This window comes from Spodoptera frugiperda, chromosome 25 (genome assembly GCF_023101765.2).
Source record: "Spodoptera frugiperda isolate SF20-4 chromosome 25, AGI-APGP_CSIRO_Sfru_2.0, whole genome shotgun sequence".
Classification (NCBI taxonomy): domain Eukaryota; kingdom Metazoa; phylum Arthropoda; class Insecta; order Lepidoptera; family Noctuidae; genus Spodoptera; species Spodoptera frugiperda.
In genome coordinates, this window is record NC_064236.1 from 9,752,006 (window position 1) to 9,776,783 (window position 24,778).

General features: G+C 38.3%; 2 protein-coding genes across 8 annotated transcripts in view; one reads left to right on the forward strand and one right to left on the reverse strand.

Annotated features, from left to right (window-relative positions):
- LOC118262896 (neprilysin-2) overlaps positions 1-10,468 on the forward strand; it is a 56,823-nt gene extending 46,355 nt beyond the window's left edge. For all 5 annotated transcript variants that reach the window (XM_035574599.2, XM_035574581.2, XM_035574571.2 and 2 more), the window contains exons 7-17: positions 119-295; positions 493-578; positions 1,714-1,819; positions 3,296-3,480; positions 6,008-6,097; positions 6,552-6,702; positions 7,102-7,270; positions 7,488-7,606; positions 7,902-8,033; positions 9,031-9,171; positions 9,384-10,468. In XM_035574599.2, coding sequence (XP_035430492.1) covers positions 119-295; positions 493-578; positions 1,714-1,819; positions 3,296-3,480; positions 6,008-6,097; positions 6,552-6,702; positions 7,102-7,270; positions 7,488-7,606; positions 7,902-8,033; positions 9,031-9,171; positions 9,384-9,584 — 1,557 coding nt within the window. In that variant the 3' untranslated portion in view covers positions 9,585-10,468. The remainder of the gene's footprint in view (positions 1-118; positions 296-492; positions 579-1,713; positions 1,820-3,295; positions 3,481-6,007; positions 6,098-6,551; positions 6,703-7,101; positions 7,271-7,487; positions 7,607-7,901; positions 8,034-9,030; positions 9,172-9,383) is intronic.
- Positions 10,469-10,932: 464 nt separating this feature from the next.
- LOC118262876 (neuralized-like protein 4) overlaps positions 10,933-24,778 on the reverse strand; it is a 37,104-nt gene continuing 23,258 nt past the window's right edge. For all 3 annotated transcript variants that reach the window (XM_050704481.1, XM_035574526.2, XM_035574534.2), the window contains 8 exons: positions 23,970-24,743; positions 23,629-23,711; positions 22,044-22,196; positions 19,859-20,044; positions 18,347-19,409; positions 17,861-18,032; positions 16,553-16,612; positions 10,933-14,069 (listed from right to left, as the gene is read on the reverse strand). In XM_050704481.1, coding sequence (XP_050560438.1) covers positions 13,982-14,069; positions 16,553-16,612; positions 17,861-18,032; positions 18,347-19,409; positions 19,859-20,044; positions 22,044-22,196; positions 23,629-23,711; positions 23,970-24,743 — 2,579 coding nt within the window. In that variant the 3' untranslated portion in view covers positions 10,933-13,981. The remainder of the gene's footprint in view (positions 14,070-16,552; positions 16,613-17,860; positions 18,033-18,346; positions 19,410-19,858; positions 20,045-22,043; positions 22,197-23,628; positions 23,712-23,969; positions 24,744-24,778) is intronic.

Here is a 24,778-nt window from a genome sequence, read left to right on the forward strand (position 1 = left end):
GATAGCTGTGTTTACCGCGAATTCATATTTACTCAGCGAATGTTTTTTGTTCTTATAATGCGAACGTTTCATGTACAATGTTGAGTGAGTGACTTGCTAAGTGTATGTTTTCTAACAGCTGGACCAGGCGTCTCTAGGTCTGAGCAGGGAATACCTGAACCGCGGCTTTAGCGACAAGCTCGTGCAGGCCTACTATGATTACATGGTTGACATCGCCGTGCTGCTGGGAGCTGAGCGCCCCCGCGCCGAGACCGAGCTCAAGGAATCCCTACAATTTGAAATGAAGCTTGCGAATGTAAGTCAAAGGCTCGGTATTGTTCAGTAAATAAGGAAAAGGCTTTGTTACACGTTCAATACGTATAAATCAGCTTCATGTTTCACATTTTTGCTAAAATATAGAGCTCGTGATCGAAAAGTAGCAACAAAATAAAAATATAAGGTAAATGTAGAATGTTCAATGCAGAAAACTAAAAACCTATAATTTTCTTACAGATATCCTTGCCATTGGAAAAACGTCGTAATGCCACCAGCCTGTACAACCCCATGACCATTGCTGAACTTTCTGAAAAGTTCCCCAAGTACGTCTTTGATACCTTATTTATATGTATAAGCAAAGCATTTGAATGTCCTTAAATAGGATTCAAGCGAATATTCACAAAATACTGTGAAAATCTGATTAGGAAATGAATTTTCGCGATCTGAGAACTTATCTTTACCTACCTGACAAACTTCATAAAGCCAACTAGGATGGATTGTATTGAACATAAATACGTGATACCGGTAGAACACTGATATTACAGCGCAGTGTAGTAAGAGAAAGGTAGAACAATAACTTTGTCTCATCTATTACGTTAGCGGGATTACCGAACTATTGCAATACTTGCTCGCTGCGACATTTGATCTCAAACAATGCGTAGTTTAAGATCAAACATAGGCAATAACATAGTACCGCAATTAAACGAATGTGTAGATATAAGTTTTCAAAATTATTTTAATTTCGAAAAATATTATTAAAACATTTTAGGCGTGATTTCTGGATCAGGGTCTGGATAGTATTGAAGTAAATCAGCCACTGGAGCCTCCTGGTCTTCATAGAAATCACAAGCTTTCAATTTACTTGCGCTACGTGGAGTTTCAAACAATTTCTGATATTCGCTGCAATACGATCATTGTACTACACTTAACCATGACCTGACCTGGTTCTAGTGGTTCAAAACAACACATCACCTACTTTCTTTCTAGATTGCTACTTTTTAACCAAATTTAGGCTTTCGCCGAGGCTTTTATACCGGGTCTATAATTTTCGTTATGGAACCATACAAGGAAACCTTTTTATTTTTACGATAAAATCTTCAATTCGATTGCCTTTTTAAATCTGAATAGCAAATTACAATATACGAAATAGAAAGGGTACAACAGTTAGGAGAACTGGTGAGGGTAATAAATTATAGACATAGGTACATTGCATCTGTCAAATATATAATCTACTTGATATATTTTTTAATAAAGTCGAAATTAAAGTAATAAACCTCTAAATTAACTAAGAATCACGGTTTACTCAGATACATTAATGGAGGAAATCTCTACTAGTTTCAAATCGTAGAGGGACTCTTCATCAATTTCATCATAGGGTATTATAGAAACATGGCAAACTTATATTCTATCAAGTAAGTATGGTAAGTTCACAGTTTCCTAATAATGATATTTCCACAGGATCCCATGGCTCGAATACATCAACCGCCTGCTCGCTCCTCACGTGAAGGTTGGAGAAGACGAAGTTGCCATCGTCAGCGTACCCAAATACATTTCTGATTTAGAGGTCAGTATCTAATATATCTATATCAGTACACTTATTACGAGTTTGCTGTGATTGAAACGAGAGCGCGTACGGCGTTCTCATTGGTTGGTTTTGTCGAGCCAGCCAATCAGAGCATCGAACGAGTTCTCGTTTTGATTTCGTTAATCGTAAAACAAACTCGTACTATGTTCTTAGTTATGCTCCAGTACTTTGGACGTCTTAATAAAAAATAATGCTAACGAAAAAAAGATGACGAGTGATCCATGAACAAAAGGCCGAGGGCAACGATTATAACATTATTAAACTGAGATATTTAATTACCTCAACAATAGAAGCATGCCAATCATTTGAGACCTAGTAGAAAAATGTTGCCGGTAACGTCCGTACACGAGCTTTGAAAGGGTTTTATTTATAGAAACCAGACACCATTATGGACGTGTCTGAACATGTCGGAACCTAGGCATCCTAGAGCTACATCAGGTAGCTTCAGACTTCTATTATAATCGAAGAAGTAGTTAGGTACTTATGTAGTTGCTAGTTACTGCCGCGGTTGATCCTATTGATCGAGATCGACTTAGTGTTTTTCTCCAATTAATGATCTATTCAATAAAAAAGAATTATTCAAATCAGACCAGTAGTTCTGGAGATTATCGCGTTCGATCAAACAAACTTCAGTTTTATTTATTTACCTGTAGTTGAAGAAAATAAGACATCTGTTAATTAGATTTTCTCAGAACTTTTTACTATTGGACGATATTGTATTAAGCCTTTAACTGCCATCAGAAAACTGTTAAAGGCAAATACTCCACTAACGTAGGTCACCGGTGACCTACGTGGCAGTTAAAGTGTTAAAGCTGTATTGATAGAAAATAAACGAGTCTATTCGAAGATCTTGTTTTATTATAAACGGCACTAGTTAACTAGTATCGATGGTAACATCCTGTGTCGTTGCTTGGACGGGAAACCTTACCTGGGTCAACTACCCCTGAGATCGAGTTTAGACATGTAATTGCTGCTGTTAGAAACGAAGTTAAAGCTAATGAGAATATTTCATTCCATTCAATGTTAAGTTTTATTAATTATTATGTTATCGGCTTACTCACGTATTTGTTTGACGAGGAACTCGACTAGTTTCAAGCCATGCTAGAGGCTCATAGGATACCATAATAATTAATTTAGTATGTCTCACGAAAGTTACAATAATATTAAAGTTGTTTCATATGTATAATCATCGTTGCCAGGTTTTTGAAGGTTTACAACCACCATTTGTATCTTTCTTTTCGATACCGCGTCTTAACTTTTGCAATATGAGTATTTTAAAGGACGCGAATACCATCAGACCTTCTCAACCGCCTTCTTTCGGATGCTTAGTTTGACCTACTATCATTTTCTTTTTGAGAATTTATCAGCCTTGTCATACGCGTCCATCTATTACTGTACTTGTTAAAACAATTATTATAATATATACATTTAATATAATGCGTGTTTTTTCAAAAGCTTCTCCTGGAATCGACGCCAAAGCGTGTGCAAGCGAACTATGTGATGTGGCGAGTGGCTGGCGCTTCGGTGTCCTACCTGACCGACAACCTGCGTAGACGTCAACTGGCGTACGTGACCGCTCTCTCTGGGAAGACAGAGAGGGAGAGCCGATGGAAGGAGTGCGCTGATACCACTAGCGTGAGGTAAGTCCTGTTCCTCTATGGGTCTATTCACATCTGACCGAAAATTCGTCACGTATCAACGCCAGAACGGATTTTTCGTCGGATGTAAAAGACCCCTAATTATTCATAAACTATTCAACAAATACATGATGTACATCGCGGAAAGTCATTGGATTCAGATCACTTTCAACCGACCGATCTGAAATTCATTAGGGAGTTCCATATTTAGGTCCTATAGATACAGTTGATATCTTGTGATTGATATGGTGATCCTGTTCGACATAGAGCTGGAGTTATTACTAAAATGACCCTGGAACCATGTCCGGTAACTATGTGTAGGATGAGTCTCGCCTTCTGTTACCTTTTCTAGAAAAAAAAACTTAATTATAATCATATCTCATTAACTATGTAGGTTAATTCAAGTAGATAGCAAACTAATTAGTATCGCATTGTTCAAGAGATTACTCTATACCAGGATGTATGTTATGACTAAATATATAAGTTATTTCAAGTAAGGATAAGAAGAATATAACTTGAAGCTTAAAAACGATAAACTGGTTGTTGTTGAGTGCCTTTTTTGTAGAATTGCATTTACAAATATCACAACTTATTATTATCGGATACGACTAATGGACACTAATAGTCGCCTTGATGTTTGTTCCGAACTAAGCACAAAACGAAAACGTGTACCTATTGCATCAGTAGAGCCGACCAGCCGGACACTACACCAGAGTAATCCATGGCATTATTTTTTGTTACCTCACAAACTTATTCTAATTGTTCTTATTATACAGAATATAATAAAAATGCTTGAAAATCCCGCACTGAGTATAAAAAATGATAAGTTTGGACAAAATGTGAATAGTTGCCAATTGTTGGCAAACAATCATTTTAACGCTAACCTTATCGCCTTTTATGGAAAGTACACGTCATTGGCTAATTCAATTAATGTCTTCATGTTAGTTGGTCTGCTGTGGCTGGGGACATTTTCAACAGTTTTCTTGGTTTTCATGTTTATTCTCTATTATAAGTATTATAGGTGCCTGATCCACATTAGAAAAATCAACATAATACATTATGAAAAAGTTAGTCTCAAGTCTATCTATAGTCTATGGTCTTCTGTGACTAAGTTTTGCTACTTTTCTGGGGAGCAGAATGCCTATACAAAAAACACAAAGCTAATGAAAAAAGGTTCCACTCTGCCTCAGAATCGTCCGGCATTTCTAACACATTCCGTACCTGAGTTATTAGTACAATCTATCTAAACACGTGGACTCGATAATTGTATTGTAATGACAAATGAAGTAGTTAATAAAGTTAATTTAGTATTTCCATTACAGAGTAGTAAGTATCGTTACTGTAGGTACCTACTCAATAATGTTCGCCTACACGTGTGCTTGTGCTGATAAGCAGTAAATAGATGTATTGGTAAATGATTTGGACAACGTTAACTACCTACTTCATAGGTCCAATGTCACACTTGTTATTTCGCGAAGGAGTATGCAAGAAGGCATTTTTAAGGGGATAAATTCATCCTTCTCCCGCCTTGGGTGAGGCGAGAGGGAGTGCCAGACTCTTACTGAATAAAAACCATCCCATTCCTACTCCTGCTTTTCAATAAAGATACCTACATTGATACAACGCTAAAAAAATGCTACTTCAATTACCTACAGGTAATCTCGGATTACACAATTTATCGAGATAATAGAAGAAAAATTAAATACACTGTTACTCCAAACAATAGCAATTACAATAAAAAAACAATAGTACAATTAAATAGTAACGGGTGTCCCAAAATTAACGCAAGATTTGAATTTGCCCCCATTTGTGCAGTGAAGGGTTGGCAACCCTGAAAAAAAAGCAATTTGACAGCTAACAGTATAGGGTTATTAAAAATGGAGCGTTACACGATAGAACAACGTGTCTTCATTATTAAAAAATATTTTAAAGACATTTCCAGGTCGTGTACTCTCTCGTTTCGGTGATCAAAATTAGCCTCATAGATCGTGTGATTTAACACCATTAGACTTCTTTTTATGGGGTTATTTGAAATCACTCAACAATCAAGTATGTCAACAAGCCCACAACCACCCGTGCATTAAAGGAGGAGATTCAACGCTGCATCAACGAAATTCAGCCACATTTATACAGAATGGTCATGGCAAATTTCAACAAAGCCGTGGAGGCCATTTGTCCGATGTGTTATTCCATATATAACCCTATCCTATGTACTTTACGAGTCAATAAAAATATAACTATCAAAAGAATAAAAACGGCGTTTTCTATTTAATTCAAATCTTGCGTTAATTTTGGGACACCCTATACAACAATTTATAGATAAATAAAGTCGATTACAAATATTAAATAGAGAAACAATAGCATTTGATAGAATTAAATTCTGTCTTCTTCGAGAGGGCTGTATTATTACACAACTTCAATTTACCCATTAGGTTATAGGTATAGGTATCTTGTTTTATTTAGCAATTTTAAACCTAAGTTCAAGTAAAGTACCTAATTGGTTTATTGACCAAAGGATTTTATATTACAGTATGTCGATCGCTGTGGGTGCCCTTTACATCAGGAAATACTTCAACGAGAATTCTAAAGCTAATGCTTTGGAAATGGTGAACGACATCAGGTATTTAAACAATATTTATTTTATACATATTTAAGTGTATATGAAAAGAGCGAGAGACAAGAGATTTGTAAAAATCTGTCATTTTGTGGTCGTACCTAATATTGAAAACAAAACGATTGTATTTTTTTATATTGAATATCCTATATTGCATTCCCGGTGAAGACAAATCTAAAAATACCATAGTATCAATAACAATAGTAGTGCACACAATAGAGTTTTTAGGAGTCAAATGTCCATTTAACTTGTATGTTTGTAAACGCACCCACGACAAAGGAGAAAATCCTAGTGTTATTCAAAAAAAAAAAAATTGAATTATTACAATTTGAGCTGGAACATCTGGTTTATACAATCATTAATCCATAACCTTCTACCTAAACACGTATCGTTCTAGATACTGAATATTTTAACTGAGTGTGATAAACAAAAGCTAAGATGCAACGTGTGTTTACCTCAGGCAACAGTTCCGTAAGACCCTGAACGAAGTCGACTGGATGGACGAGAAGACCCGTCAGGCTGCGTTGGAGAAAGCCGACTCCATGGCATCACACATTGCCTACCCCAGTGAGATGTTGGACAATGACAAATTGGCGAAATTCTACGATGGAGTAAGTTACCTTACAAACTTAGTCTTATAAAACTCCTAGTTAAAGAGACAAACCGAAATACCAACGAACACTACATGCCAAGAGTAAAATAACTTTAATATTTCTGTGAAATTACCCATTACCAGTTATAACGTAGGAAACTACATGGTGTTTCATAACTACTAGACGTGCTCCATCGTAGGCCACATCATCACTTACCATCAGGTGAGATAGCGGCCAAACGTCGTCCCATTTAACAATAAAAAAAAAAAAAAAAAAACTACCTACACCGTATAATAACGTTCCTACGTACTTTCGTTGTTGTTACAAATTGCATAATTCTACACGTGAATTAATCGATAAAATCGATTCAAAGACGCATGCTTAGAATGAAAATTAACTGCAATCACCATTTTTTAGTTGGAAATGTCTTCGGACAAGCTGATGGAGTCCGTACTGAACCTGACACTGTTTGGTACCGAATACTTGTTTGGCAAGCTGCGGGAGCCAGTCAACAAGACCGACTGGGTGACCCACGGCCGTCCCGCCATCGTCAATGCATTCTACTCTTCCATTGAAAACAGTATTCGTAAGTAGCCCTTTAGATTGTAAAACTTCTAATTATGTTTTCCTTAAACATAAAGGAATTCTAATTGTCTGCAAGCACCTGCATACCTGCGTAATCATGTTATGACTACATATTCTTTGTGCAAACAATGATACATAGTTTGATCTGAATAGAAAGTTAGGTAAGTCTTTCTATACTGATACCAACGTTGATAGTAAAAACTAAATGAATGTTGTAGAGTTCCCTGCCGGTATCCTGCAAGGTGCGTTCTTCTCAGCGAAACGTCCCGCATACATGAACTACGGCGCCATTGGTTTCGTCATCGGTCATGAGATCACTCACGGATTCGACGATCAGGCAAGTATCAAGACTCTAGTACTTATCTTATACTCACTATGAATCTGTGTAATAGTAAACAATAATTTTGTATTTGTTCAGTCTTAGTTTCCGTACACGCACTAGTCATTCTACTACCTATATGTGTGTCTACATATTATTATGTGCGTTATGTCTCAGTTTGAAAATAGGTACCTAATTGTTTACATCACAATAACTCACAACAGTTACACTAGTAGCGATAATAACAATGTTTACATTTCTCCTTATTATTGATACATTGTTTTACACTGACTAAACTGGCTTCTTCTTTCAGGGTCGTCAATTTGACAGAAATGGCAACTTGGTGGACTGGTGGCAAGAGATGACCAAGCAGAAGTACCTGGAGAAAGCCAAGTGCATCATCGACCAGTATTCCAACTATACCGTGGCCGAAGTAGGACTCAAGGTAAAATTGCCAGATCGACACCAGCAATTTATACTACGCTAACTCGAAATTTGGAAAAAACTTTTTTTATGCCAAGTTGCTTAAAATGTGTGTTTACATACGTCATAAAAAAATTGAGAAGAAATATGCAAAAATAAGAAAATTACAAATCTTATAAAACGCTAAGTAAAGGTATTTTTTGAAATTACTCGATTTATATTACGCCAACTATTATTAGCGGAGTGTGCGCGCGGATCACTTTGGTCAAAATCCGTGCAACACTGCACTAACTCATAGTTAGCGTAGTTTAGTGCGTTCGTGTGTATAATTGTTCGTTTGTAAAATGAACGACTTAGCGACTTTTACAAAGTAAATACTTATTTGTTAACGTATTAATTAATTTATTAATGGTACGTTGACTATTCTTTTTGTAAGTAAGTACATGTTCTTTATAAAATATTGAAATATGCATCAGATGATTGATCATGCACTACGACGTCCCGTACTACACTACGCTAACATTAGTTAGACGTGTATAGGATGTAACATTTTTTTGATGAATTACGTTTATATACGGCTAACTTGCGCTAAATCAAAAAATATAAATAATTAAGGAAATATAAATATGAGATATTACAATGAATAAATTAAATATTAAGCATACCAAATTTCAAAAAAGTATCTTAATTAATGTAAAAGTTATCACGTTTTTCCCTTTAAACGCCTCTACTGTAAAGTACGCTTTTTGAGTTAGCGCAGTATAAATTGCTGGTGTCGAGATGAACAATCTATAAAATTTTATAAAATACATACTATGCAGGTATGTCTTTACCTAGCCAGGTACATCACGATTCTTATGTAGGTATGCCTCAAGAAACGTGATAAAACTCGGTACTTATTGTGATATGTAATTACATTATTTTATGACCTGACATAAACATATTCCAATAAAATTATTTTATTGATTTATATTCTTAAATCATGTTCATCAATTTAATTGCATTCCGCGTTGTTTCAGTTAAACGGAGTAAACACCCAGGGCGAGAACATTGCGGACAATGGCGGTATCAAGGAGGCTTACTACGCGTACCAGGCCTGGACCCAGCGACACGGAGACGAGGCTCGTCTACCCGGACTTGAGAAATACACTCCCAAACAGGTAAAAAACTGTTGAAACATCAAATTGCAACTTGCAATAAATTACAGATGCAACCTGTTACCGCGTTATGACGTCACCGTTGCAAATGATGTGCAACTTTAAATCAATCTTCAAAATACTTTTGCCTAATTAATTGTAACATTGTTACCTAAAAGCCAGTCACGGATATCATGCTCCGCAACACCGGTTAGATAAGTATTGCTTGCTTGCAGCTGTTCTGGCTGAGTGCGGCCAACACCTGGTGCTCGGTATACCGGAACGAAGCGATCAAGCTGCGCATCACGACCGGATTCCACGCGCCCGGACGCTTCCGTGTCGTCGGCCCCTTCTCCAACATGGAGGAATTCGCCCAGGACTTCAAATGCCCCGCCGGATCACCGATGAACCCCATCAACAAATGCAAAGTGTGGTAGTGCCTCTACCGCCCCGCCCGCCTCACGAATGCTGCCGTGTGCCCCGGTGCATGGCAGACACGCCACGCCTACCTGACGAGCTATCCCAAACGACCACACGCTGAACATTCGATACACACGGATAAATTCTGTACTTAATCCTAAGAACATTTTAAACGTACATGCGAATTATTAGAAGTATTTTGGTCACTATTTATCTAAACGATTTGATTGTCTAGTACTTACGTATCTGTAGCTCGACAGTGTTAGGTCGATGTCCCTACACCGCAACCTACACTTACCCCCGGGTGAGTGCAAGTTTCAAGGTGTTACGTTCAATGTTTAGATGTCACCTGATATTTCGATGTTGTTAAACTTGTAAATAGATTAGCTGAATTGTGTTTAGATAGTTTTATACTCTTCAATCACTTGCTACGATTCACGATACAATTAGAATTCGGTGAGACTTTAGACTGAGCACAGAACATTAGATATTTGACGGGTATCATTATCTACTTCGTGTACAAATACTATCTTGTTACACCGCAAGCTGACACTTATTTTTATTTACTTGAAGCCTGCTTGTAGGTAACATAAGAATTGAATTGTTACTATTTAGTCTTTCATATTTATTGTAGCCGCAGTCACAGGCAACCGAACAGAAACCATTCGATTTTTATTAATAATAATATTATATTACTAAACAATTGTATTATTATCTGTAGGAACTATTACTGCGGCTGTTAGTGTATTAATGTACTAATGCTGTATCGAATCTCACTTAACCGTGATTAAGAAACGAACAGTGATAATTTAATTTAAACTTAAGTCCCTAGTTAGTAGCGTTTTTGGATACAATCATTGTTGTAAATCATTAAAAATCAATATAAGATCATTTTTATCAATCACCGTTTTTCATTTAAAACAATCAGTTGTTCGGAAATAATTCCCTCCTATTGTAGTTAGTATGTATATAATTAATTGTACAGGAACCATTAAGTTACATAATAATTATGAGAAGCGCCAAGAAATTTCGAAAAAGTCAACTATCCTTTACGAGTTGGTATTTTGAGCCTCTAGCTTACTTTTATTAATTAATCGTCATCTATACTTTGACAGCTTCAATATTCGACGATGGGCTCACTTCAAGCTAGGTCTTATGAATCCTGTCTGACGATCCGTATACATATCTCTAAGGGGGGTTTTATTTATAAAAGTACGAGTTTAGAAAAAATACAGCGAAGGATCTATTAACACATTAAAAAAATATTGATATCTCTCCTGACTCTTTCGTGTCTAATATCTATCAAAATGGATGATCTGTAACGATTACGTTACACAGTAACATTGCATTCCAATCAAAACAAACTTTTAGATTATGATAATCATTTATTTCACCATTTTACACACAGAAATTTTCACATTTTCAATGAATTCTACACATGTATTGTTTCCGACAATTAAACCAACATTCAGTATCATTATATATGTAACATGCACTTTCCACATGCATCGACAGCACTATGACATATATACTAACATCTATCGGATAATGTATACCGCTACTCAAAGTTTAAAATGTCATCATTACATTAAACGATTGTGCGAATAGTCGCCTCTATCTTCTATGAATACGTAGACATATAATAGTATTATCTTAAAATAGCTGCATTGTAGCTGCAAAATAAAATAAATATCGTACTTTAAATGTAAAAGATCTTTAAAGCATTTCCAAATACAATAAAATAATATTTGTAACAGTACATAACATACTGTTTACAAAGAATCGTGCTGACTGCTCGGAACATAGTAAAATAAGGGTTCAGCCACAGTTGGTCAGTCTCATCGCTTCACTATCACACATCGATACATACGTCACTCGTCTATAAACAGCACCGAAAGCTAATGTGTTCCCATCGCTTCCTAACTCTACTGTGAATGCATCCTTACAACAGATTACAATCTAAACTGAACTAAACCAATACTTCCATAAACGTAAAGTAATATTGCGCAAATAAAATATAACAAAATGTAAGAGTATCTGAGATCACAAAAGTGTGCTTAAGGCTGCTATTATATCAATTAGACTGTGGAGTACAATATAAAGTGACTAGTAGTAAAGTGTACAGTGTCTTTTGATCCTACAGTGCACATAGACTTCACACCCCGTTCACTGAACCACGCGCCACGCCAGTACAGTTCAAATGTTGAACCAACTGTTGAAATTGCAGTTACACCGCACTAAATATTTTAATTGAAATTGATCGCAAAAGCCTCCCCAACAACTTTATTATGAATCAGTCATAAAAATGGGTGTTAGCAAATTTATTGTCATATCTACCAACAATACTTTTAGAACTTTGTTCTCGTTACAATTTCAAATTTCTCACAACAGCTCTCGCTCTTACCTACCGAGCTCCGCACGTAACCGGTGCAAGGAGTTTATACAAGATACGATGGTAAGAAAGCGGTCTAAGTGTGTAACTTATGAACGTTACTTAAAATTGACTTTATTTTGATTATTCATCATTATGTATGTAGTACAAAGTGAACAACAGTGCCATTAGACAGATGTATACTGAATTACGATCACCGTATCATGTATAACCTCAATGCTTCGCTCACAAAGCCATCTTACCGTCAACATTAGCGAGCAAACAGTTTCTATCTATCCATAGCATAAGCGGCTAGTCCTATCGCCTACGAGCACCACAATAACACACGCTCCTCTGTTACACTAAAGGCCAGTTTCACTACTCCCATACAAGTTCCCGATAGGTAGTGGTACGTAGTGGCTATAAGGAGTATGTGAAACGGGTCATAATACTAGTAAGTGGAAAGCTGATTCGCGCCACACTCAACGATCCTTCACATTCACACATTCCCTTCACTTAGGTCCATGACTAATCGGTAATAAATTGAGTAATGGCCCCTAAATGTCACGTTGTAAAATATTAATATATTTAATTGCATGAGATTTATTCAATAATTAACATAAAATTTATTTAGAATTTATTAAAATTAAACTACGACTTTATTTCAGTTTCGGTGACATTTAAACGACCACTCTATCATGATTACTTTTATACCTTGTGCGCTGTAACATGGTGCGGCTGACAGATTCAGTAACGTTTCGTATCACTCTTGAAAATTGCTGCGATTTAAAAATTATGCCTTAGTATTTTAAATGAATGTTATAATTTTGTGCCAAACTGAGTGTCAAATAACTTGGTAAACAATATTTTTCTAAATCTATACTGCGCTATTACAAGGTTATGTCAGCGCTTTATATTTTGTAGTGCTGTGCTAAAAAAAACAGGCAAGTATCGTAATCTGTTCTTATACAGGAATCGGATCGGATCGGATCGGAGTCTGATTAATATTCTGTACGCACATTCAATTCAATGTACTTACTTTATTGCATAGAAATACAGATTGTAACTTTGTAACAAAGAATAATTTTATAATATGAATTTACAACACACAATAACAATTTTATTATATATTTTTGATCTCCACTTAAATAACTAAAATATAAATTTTAAATGATTCCGCCGAATTTAAAACGAAAATAATCTTAAAATAATGCGGCGGTTCATTTTGGAGGAACGGTAACGAACTCAGTGTTATGTTGTGCCCATCACTACTCGTGACTAACTGATAGGTGTCAGGAACGCATTCTCTGAACGGCTGAAGTATAATTATGTGGGTAAATCTACTGTAGACACGGCTCTCTCTGTCCGAACCACAGTGACTTTATCTGAGCACAAATATGTAGTAGATATTTCCGGCGCCTTTGATAATGCGTGGTGGTACATAATGTGAAAGATCGTGGTTGCTTTAGTAACATATACAAACTAATATACACATATATTCTTCACAGTTCTGTAAAACTGAAAGTCTAAAACACCTCAGGGCTCGGTCATAAAATATTTATTTTGACAAGTATATACACGTAGTTACACTGCACAACTAAATAACACACACATTTAATAAAAAAATTAAAGAGAATTAAATGTATGCTGCGAGTATCGATAGCGATAAAAAAAGATTTTTCTAATGTCCATCCCTAAAGAGAGACGTCAATGTCATACAGGCATCTGTCAGCCGCACCATGCTACAGCGCACAAGGTATAGTACTCCATACACTCAACCTGAAGATCAAAAAACACTGTAACGAAAATGCCTTTCAAACGGCACAGGTCTACAATAAAATACTATTAATAATACTTAAACGACAACCTCTTGCGTCCCATAATATATAACATATTCAATATCAATTTGAAAAAATCGCACCGTGATGTGTACCCCTGTATCTCGGACATGATAGAATATGTTTACCTCTATTATAAGTACATTCACGGTGCATTCAAAGAATACATAGGATGACATGTTAGAGTACAATTATGCAAAGACGCTTATTCTGAGTAGTCATCAGGAAAAGTTAATTGTGGCCGCAAGTAGATCAAAAACGCCAGCAGACGATCGTTTTCGTCGTTCGAGCCCCTGAAAATAGAGAGAGACAAAAAATGAGAATTAGATACAATGCTGGCAAAAAAAAATACTTATAAAATAAAGACATTTGAGGTATTTCCAGATATACGCTTGTATCTTATTTCCCATTTATATTACTAATAGCTTCTGCAAGCGGCTTTGCCCGTGTTGCCGTTAGATAAAAAACCTATGTGTTATTCCAGATCATAATCTACCCCTGTTCTAAATTTTATTCCGATCCCTTCAGCCATTTTTACTTGATTGTGTAACAAACATACACACAAATTTTAGAATTTATAATTATTGTAACATTAGAAAACAAACAAAGTCATCGTTTTTAAATATTTCGAAATGAAATAATGAATTTATTTTTGTAGTAGGAGTATTTGCCTATTATTGATTATAATCGGCTCAGTGGCACGAGGGGTTTCGTATTTGGTTGACTCTTGGCTGTTTGGTGTCTGTTTTTAATGTGCTGTTTTTTCAGTCGCCCTGCTAAAGATGGTGTCTATCTAGTCCAGGAAGTGCGGTCTTTTGACTTCATCTGCTAGAATGACACTCAGGTAGAAGGGGTCCAGATTTGTATCTTTTTGAATTTCTAAGCTGGTTTTGGCGAGAATAATGTGCCATACAGACTCACTGATGGCTGCTGAGCACTTACCGCGTGTGCTGCGAGGGGTAGACATTGTTAGTTTATTAAAGTAATTATAAGAAAGAAGTAAAAATGTGTGCGCGGTTTTTAGGCTAACAAAATGTTTGCTTTGTTGCAATGTAGTATTATATAGTTTAGGTAAGTTTATTTTCTAGGGATTATTGTTAGTAATGTTAATAGTTAATAATATAATAATTATGTGGTTATGTAGTGTCCACGGCCCGGCGTGTGTAGACCACTGGTGTGTTTGGTCCTGATGTTCAGTTCGTTCGGTGTGAAGTCCACTCCTTCTCGCATGGGGCCAATAGACGTTGTCTTTCCCAGTTGTTGACGATCAGTTTTACGGTCATTGTCAATGTCGGATATTTAGCCCTTTTTTTTGTTTGAGGGGGGAAAATCATCCAATGACTTCTCCCGCCTTGGGCGAGGCGAGAGGGAGTGTCAGACTCTTACTGACTAAAAACCACCTCGTTCCTTTTCCTACTTTTCGAGCCGGAACCCCGGTAAACCCGCTAGGTAGTCCGCAGCTCCGGATCAGGCATCAGCCCTACTGGGCCCTATCTGTGGTGGTCTGATGGCTCTTTGAGGCGCGCGCGGAACGCGACGCGCCGCACGCACGGGTCTGGTTCTGTTCGGGCGGTGAGCTACCCTTGCTCGCCGTCCGCAGGCCCGTACTTACGGTGGCCGGAGATCGTCGCGCGATCCCCGTCGCCCAGAGTGTCTCTCGCGACGGCTGGGGCGTGAGGAGGTTTGTTCTCTCACGCGCCCCGCCTCCTCCTTAGCCAGCATGACTGCTTCGCAGAAGGAGGAGACGGCATCCCAGTCCCTCTCGCTCCGCACCATGGCCTGAACCAGTGCCGGGCACGAGAGGTCGCCGTCGCCGACCACATCCCTGAGGACTTGGCGGTGCTCAGCCCACGCAGGGCATACCGCCACTGTATGTTCTACTGTGTCCTCCGGGATATTTAGCCCTTAGTACCGCAATTCTAATGTGCAATGGAATTTGTTGTGTCAGCAGTTTTACGATAGTCAATTGTGATACATTGTTGATGTATAAGACAAACGTGCTGACGGCGCGTGCCTGAATGAAGGTCACGTTCGTGCGTTTGGTGATGCAGCGAATTTATAATTTATTGATGTTGTTTACGTAACATATGGTATTTGTTTTGATGTTTGTTTAGGGAACGAACTGATTGTCTCTTTACTCTTAGTAGTGCCTGCTGGTTGTAATGCAGCTATACCAATGTTCAGTTTCGCCGGAACGAGGTGATTACACTGACCTTTTTGGGTTATACTGTTGAGTACCAGGAGGCTGGCTCTTTATTCCTGATCCTGTTGAGTTCCAAATTTGCCCTCACGGTCGCTGATGCGTTGAGTATTTAACATTCACTTTATACCGATCACACGCGATTATCTCAAAAATTTACTATTTACGGCAATTTTTATGCCAAGCTAGATGTTACTTGTTCAAGAGTCTACGTGTTCTCTGCACGGAGAAGGTTTGAACATTAATCTCTACTGTAGTTAGAAAATAATGTTAAATAGTATTTTAATGGAATGTCGAATGCCTACAGTTTCATTAGTAATAACGAGAAAAGAAGTGTGACTGGCAAGTGTAAAAAATTATGCACGTAGTTTACGTGATCGGCACGAAATTCTTTTTCATTATTTTCTATCTTTCCTGACATTACTTGAATTTATTAGTTATCGTAACTATATAGCATGAATAAAAATATGAATGAAGAAACTATATTGCATAGTAGAATAATTTTTTTGCCACCCCCACTATTCCCACTCCTAAGTCAGTGACTATTTCGATAAAGTGATAGAAAAGTTGACTTACTCGATATCAATCTCTATACACAGCAAGCTGTGATGCGGCTTTCCCTCATCGTCCATCCATCTGGAAGCACATAATATAGATGTAAAGCCATAGTCGTGTTTAGTGATGGGATGTACTGCTACGATGGATAGGTAGTCGATGTTTTTTTAGAATAAAAAACGAAAATCGTGCGTCGTTCAATTATCACTCTTAAAAAACTTTTAATCATGTGGGTAAATCTACTGTAGACGCGGCTCGCTCTGCCCGAACCACAGTGACTTTATCTGAGCACAAATATGTAGTAGACATTTCCGGCGCCTTTGATAATGCGTAGAGTTACTTAATCTGAAAGATCGTGGTTGCTTTAGTAACATATACAAACTAATATACACTTATATTCTTCACGGTTCTGTAAAACTGAAACTCTGAAACACCTCAGGGCTCGGTCATAAAATATTAATTTTGACAAGTATATACACGTAGTTACACTGCACAATAAAATAACACACACATTTAATAAAAAAATTAAAGAGAATTAAATGTATGCTGCGAGTATCGATAGCGATAAAAAAAAGATTTCTCTAATGTCCATCCCTAAAGAGAGATGTCAACGTCATACAGGCATCTGTCAGCCGCACCATGCTACAGCGCACAAGGTGTAGCAGTATCAATTATATGTTTACCTTTCTCTTTCTGCGGTTTACGATGTGTATCAAAATCATGAGAAATAAGGTGACATATTAAAGATGTAACACATAGTATACATGCTAACAAATAGATAGTCAGAGCTCAATTACTCAGTACTCAGTGTGTGGCAGCGTGTCAACATGTTACCATAGAGATTTCTGTGTCGGGAACAGGTATATATCTACAGATTTTCAATTATCTTAAATTCCCGATATCCCGGAATCTGGATATACCTAACTAGCTAACCCGGTGAACTCCGTTTCGCCACTAACGATTTTCCCTGGTTTCCTGCTTTTCTCTTCCTTTCATTCCAACGAATGCAAAACCGTGGAAATCGGTTCGTGCGTTCTGGAGTTATAGCGTCAGGAAGGAAAACCCGACATATTTTTATATTATTATAGACTAGCAAACTCGGCGAACTCCGTTTCGCCACCAATGATTTTCCCTGTTTTCCTGCTTTTCTCTTAATTTTTTCCTGAATTTTCTTTTCTATAAACCTCACGGAGCCCGAGACCTTTCCAACGAATGCAAAACCGTGCAAATCGGTTCGTGCATACTGGAGTTATAGCGTCAGGAAGGAAAACCCGACTTATTTTTATATAATAGATTTATGTATTTAAAAAAAAATATAGAATAGCTTACACGTCATGGAACGGTAGCGTGCAAACGGGTTCAGAGTACAGTCCCCTGGGCCGGCGCACGGGCCCGCGGTCCATGCCGTCGGCTTGCGCAGCGGACAGTGTGTGCCGCACCACGTGCCAGAATCCACGCTGCGCCGCGCCAACGCCGTCAATACGTTCGATACGGACCCAGCCTGCAATCATTTCATTATTTTAAACTATAAACAGTCTTCGTTGTTTGTTGTATCGTAATAACATTAACGGCAAATGACGGTCTACAGTAGGACCATTCGGTTTCTATATATAAGAAAGGTTTGGCACAATCTCCACGCTTAACAGATGGTTTGAAAATTGCATGTAAAAAGTTTCAGGTTTATCTGAGAACTCTTCTGCCTACTCACTGTCAAATGAAAAATATGAATAATGATACAATATTAATATCAGACCAGAGCTACCCGCAACAGTTAACATTTCATATTAGGTAATTGAATTTGGTATATTAGCTTACCAGCGAATGGTGATCTATCATCAGGAAAGCAGTTGGCACAGTAGCAGCGCACCTGTCCCCAGGACACTGCTTGGCGCAGTTCCGGGTGCGGCACCACAAGATGGTTCCAGTACTTGAGCACGAGATGGAGGTGCTCGCAACCTTGCCCAGAAGCTTCCCACTCAGACTCCAGGCTCTGACAAGCGGCCCCGTCTTGATCCAAGCACATGATGCGATTGAGGTAGCGCATGTACTCCACCGGCAAAGCATCTGCCCAATAATCATCACGACGCGAATTTTCAAAGGACGAAGACTGTTCTTCAGTCAGATCGGGCAAGTTCCCAGTCTCCATAGTAAGAGCGTCCACAATTTCATTGTCCAAGTTGTCGACATCACTCACTTCTGGGTAACGATCATTGTGACGTATGTTGGTGTCTAAGAATGTAGCGACAGCTGGCCGGTACATGTCCCCGCGACGGCGTAGTTCCCTGTCATCGTCAGCTTGTGATCCCATACTGCTCGTGTGCCGGAGAGAACTACAAGACTCCTGGTCATCGCTAGATATGGAAAAGTTGTGCGTCGAGTGGCTCTTTTTAATGCAGCGATTCACCATCTCGTTATTATCAGCAATTTGATAGAGTGGTAAATTAAGGCTTGTGTACATTGGGGCTTCAGCTAGAACGGCCCGAACTCTAGCATCTTTGTTTTTACTCTTTTTATACTTTTTCTTAATAACAACAACAGGGATTGGCTCTGGGCTCTCTAACGGCTTCGCTCCTGCTTTCGGATATGGACTCGGTGTGCGGTAAGGAAGAGGAGTTGGCACACGGTAGGGCGTGAAGCTAAGCCCATGGCTGGGACCGGCGGGCATGTACGGAGGCTCCCAATGCATATCTTCATCATTGATCAGATTGTCTTGACTGTAGGCTTTCTTTTTACGCTTTCTTTCCGTTTGCCCTTCGCTTACCGCTTCAGCTTCATCGTCTGACAGACCATCAAACGTCTCTTCTTGAAATTCGCTGATGACTGGCAAGTCGAGCGACGCTCCGCTTGTAATAACGTAAGGATGCAGTAACACCGACACCTGGAATAACAACAAATCAACTTGAAATACAAAGGTTTTTATGAATTACTATGTTTTATTGTCTAGTGTTAGTCAATATCAAGTTTCAAAATAAATCACAGTGCACATTTTTTCCAAATATGAGTTTAGATATGACTGTGAGCGACAATTTGAAATTTTCTGAGAAACTTTAAACCATAATTCTCACCCACACACTAAGTACTCATGATATAACTGGTACAAAGCGAGTATGTCGCCTAGCACCTGCATCTACACACACACCATTTTCATCTCTGCTTTATTCAAATTTCATTTTATCATTTTGCGTGGTCACTTTTCATATCTAGTTTTATCGATTGCCCATCACAGCGGTTGAATAGAGCTCAGGTCATCACTTCCACTTTCGAGATTTATTCAAACAACGTGTTGTTTTACTTTTAAAAGGTTATACGCAATCTTGTAGTACATACCTGACAAATCGTGCCATACAAGTCGACAGCCGGGTATATCTGGCTGAACCTGCGCGGAATGGTAGCTATGCAGCCAATCAGTTTCCCATTCACCTGCAGTACCAGCTCACTGGTGAAGCGGAAGTGCAGAGTGAGGACCGACTGCTCCGTCAGATCTTCTAACACCATCCCAATCAATGAGTGGTACTGTAACATTATAATAAAGATCAACATCCACAGCCTATGACACTATTGTACTATGGGTCTCCTCTACAATAGAGAAGTTTGTTACGCTTGACAGACAATCGAGATTAAACACACACACTCACAACTTCACGCCTTTTATCCCCGAAGGGGTAGGCAGAGGTGCACATTGCGGCACGTAATGCCGCTATACAATGTACACCCACTTTTCACCATTTTGGTTAAAGTCCCATGTAATAGGGGGTGAGCCTATTGCCATATCCTGGACACAATTCCAGACTCAGTGCTATTACCGACAATTTTTCAAAAAATTGAAATTAACCCTAAGAGTTATACTTTGCCCGAACCGGGAATCGAACCCGAGACCCATTGTTCGGCAGTCGCACTTCCGACCACTCGACCAACGAGGCAGTCAGATTAAAGTATAAATAAATCAAGTTATCCGAGGGCGCTACTGTCCCTTTTTTGATAAATATGTAGCCTTTAAGTCGGCACTTTCAACACCTGTTGGAGGAGTAGGAGTGGTGTATTCATGGCGACATTATAAAAAAGGACCATTTAAAGGTTGACTGCACGGTTGCGGTTTATTGGCGCGGTGGCTGGGCAACTGGCTGCCGTGCAACGTGTAGTGGATTCGATTCCCGCACGGAGCTATTCTTTGTGTGATCCACAATTTGTTGTTTCGGGTCTGGGTGTGATGTGTATGTTTATAAACGCACCCACGACACAGGAGAAAATCCTAATGTGGGGCAACGTTTAAAAAAAAGGTTAGTTTTAACTAGTCTAGTTTTCCGCATATCACAGTTATTATACAGGGTGACTTTGAATTCGACGTATTCCTCTCGGGAGGTGATAATACGGTTCTGGTCATCATGCATGCCATGTAGTGAACATAGTGATGAAATAAGACGCATATTCAGTGCAAGAGTGACCGTCATAGAGATAAGGAAGCGTGATGTATTCGTCATAAGGGAGGTCACCTTGAACAAAATTTTGCAAACAAGTTTTTGAAATTGGCCTTTCCTCTTTACACTCTACTTATCATCAATTATTTCATTCATTTTTGAGAATATTGTAAATATATTTACGTTTCTGGGTAGCTAATAAACCAAGGAAGTTTTTCTAAATAGTTTGTATGCTTATTGTCATATATTTTTTTTAATAAATCTGGTTTTCTATTGACCAAATTAGTGATACAAAACAAAATTTGATAAGAAATTACTTGCTATTTTAAAACGAATGATATTTCTGCCATTATTAGTAGTTATAAATGACAACTGATATTATATTGGCAACTGATTAAAACTAAAACTACTAAAATCCAACCAGTATTTTTTTATTTATTGATGTTTTTATAATCAATTCGAGATTTTTTACCAAAACCAAAAATGTTGAATATCTCTGAAACTAGCCACTTTCCTACCAAGGACCTCAGGCCTAATTTTGTAGGAAATTAGTTGTACTATCACCTCCCGAGAGGAATACGTCGAATTCAAAGTCACCCTGTATATTATTCTTGTATAGGTAACCTAGATCAATCTTTGATGGGATGGCAATCCGACACATCGAATAGACATCAAGCGTCGAACGATTTTACATGCCTTCCAAACCAACGAAATAAATTATCACCATTTGTAATTATAGGCATTTTGTAATTATTATTTATTAGATATTAGATATAAACATAAACATTTTTGCCTCGCGACGAGGGCATCGAACCCGCCACCATCACCTCTTTTCGACTGCTAATTGACGTAGTATGTATTTTCAATAGCACATCATTAAGTTTTGTCAGGTGTAATGGCTTTACAATTTTATTCGTCGCCATGCCTCGCACACTGCTGCCTTTTTTGTGTATTGGTGTAGCAGAGTATTAATTATAATATATTATTGCAATTATAATATGAAAGGTCCAGCGCATCAATGACCTCCCCTACAAGTTGCTCCATAAAAGCGTCACTTCGACGGCTGATAGGAAAATAGGAATATTTAAAATACTAACGAATGTCCCGTTGTCATTGATCATTTCGCTGGATAGCATCCAGCAGGGTGTCTCCATGGGGATGCCGTTCCTGATAGGCTCGGATGGAAGCGTGCCCACTGCACCAATGGATATGGTGCCTACCCATTCATCACACATCTTGTCCACACGGAACTGAAACAAAATAAATATCGTATACAGATTTGATGGCAATATGTGAACATTAAATAACTTATTACAAACAGGAGAGTACAAATGTGAATTTCTAGGAGTAAAAATTCGCCAATTATATTATTATGATGATGTGCGCTTAGTGTGTTCAGAATGTTATGAAATTAAAAAAACATTGTTATATTTTGCACAATTCAGGAATTGGGTCAAATATTCGTGAACACAAAACGGTTGCAAGCATAGAAGCAAAGTAAGGAATTTATTTATAATAATCAGATAGATAGAGAGATTTTTGGTATTTGTATTTTAATGTCTATGCCTCCTGTCTCCTATGTCTATTATGCCTACTATGTCTCCTGAAAGTAATTCCAATATTTGCGGATTCAATTAATGTTGTAGTGTTATTATTATTACTCAATAGTCAATAGGCCTGTGTACAAATTAGTCCGCCAGTAATTATGTTGTTTCTTTACATTGATCAACTGTACATCAAGCAATTTGTGAGGTCTCACGTTAACAAACAAAAACTTTAAAGTCCAGTTTTAAGACTTCTAGTTGAGTACTCTGTTAAATAAATGCATGTTATGAAATCACGAATTGGTATAAGTAGTCAATTTTATTATATTCTAACTACTTATTTTAGTATGGTGAAAAACTAAATTATGTTCCATAAACCAATCTTTATGTAGCAAATTTTGCTCCAACAACTAATTAGGTTAACATAATATTACTGAGATATTATTTAATGTTTCATTCATGAACCTTGGTAGAAATAGCATTTTCGCCCACCTATGATTGTCGAGTGGTTGCAATCCGGACTGCCAAGCATTGATTAGATTCCCTAATCGTACAATATGGTATATCTGACTGACGAGACTGTTATGCTTTCCCAAAAACAAATCATGATATATCTTTATATATATAATTCTTCTGTAAGTGTGTATGTTACTGAACTTCTCTTAAACGACTGGACCGATTATGATGAAATTTTTTGTGTGTGTTCAAGGGGTTCTGAGAATGGTTTAGATTCACAATTTTTTCAACAATTTTGTCCGCTGGACAATGTCTTTTTAACGTGTAGACAGGACAACGTCTGTCGGGTCCACTAGTATTGAATATTTCTTCAGGTTCTTTTATAATTAAAAGGTGCATGTGTTTTAACTATTTTCACTAAGTAACTTAAGTACATACAAAAACAATTTTGTCTATTTTATGCAAAGCATTGCTAAATACATAATGCATTTAGAATTATCGCATTGGCAGAAAATAATACAATTCGCTTTTTAATCGCTAATTATAAATTATATATTATGATTAAATACAAGGTAACTTCGCTAGATTTTTAAATACTGGTTGATATTATAAGTGGCACCTAGATTTTATACAAATATTACACAAAAAAAGGAAATATCGCTTTATTAACGACGCAACTTACCCTAAAATTGTGTCCGCGGCGCAGTGGCTGGCTAACAACTGCCAAGCCTTCTTTGTAACCTTGGTAACGCATTGCCACAGTATCTGGAAAGAAACGAAATGCATTTTGTAAAAAAATACGTCCTTTTAGAGTAGAAGTAATAACTACACATTATAATATAACCACATTTCGCCCGTAATGATGGAATGCCCAATTTAAATTGTCGAGCTGGTATAGAGATTCTTTGAGTACTGAACGTCTCAATAATTGTTTTCTGAATTGAAAATTTAACCAGAAACTCCTCAGTCTACAGCCGCTTACCATCTCTCAACCAAATATAAGGAAATAGTTAATAGATTTACCTGAGCTGCAGAGTTTGATGTTGACGCCGTGTATATTGAAGAACGTGTAAGGCAGGTTGTTGCGGCTTGGACTCGGCTCGGGTTCGAGCTCGGGGACTGGCTCGGGGACTGGCTCGGCGGATGGATCACACAGTGGTTCCGAGAGATCAAACGGTGGTTCAGTGGACGGACCAGCGGGCGGCTCATCATCTTGGTTGCCTCCTTCTTCGGCTTCAGCACCTGAACCCGACCCAGAGCCAGAGCAGGATGTGGCAGTTACAGGAGCAGCTACATCTGCCACAGCACCAGGAGTCGACGGCTCAGCAGAAGTTGACGCAGCCGGCACCTCCTTCGGGGGAGAGGAAGTCTTCCCACGCTTTCCTTTTCCTTTGCCTTTACCATGAGCATGAGCCTGGGCGGCAGCTCTAGCCTCAGCCCGAGCAGCAGCTTGCGCTTCAGCAGCAGCTTGAGCAGCCTGTGCAGCAAGCTTGGCGTACTTGCCCTTTAGTATGGGAGCTTTGTTCTTGCGACCCATTATGTCGTCTTCAGTGGCAGACGCTTCGTCCTCTGCTAGATCGTCACCAACACTATCGTCGCTTGTTGTGTCTTCACCGGGATCGTCAGCTGAGTCAAACGTGCGATCAGAAGTCCGTGGCCGAATACCCACCAGTGGGCACCCGGCACCCGCTAACGATCCGTGAATATCAAAGACCTCGTCTGTATTGTCACTGCTTAAATGGCCTAAATTCAATGGCGTCGCGATATGCTTCGAGAAGTCCTCGCCGTCGTTAGGAACTAAAAATCAAACACAATTGGGATTATACCACAGT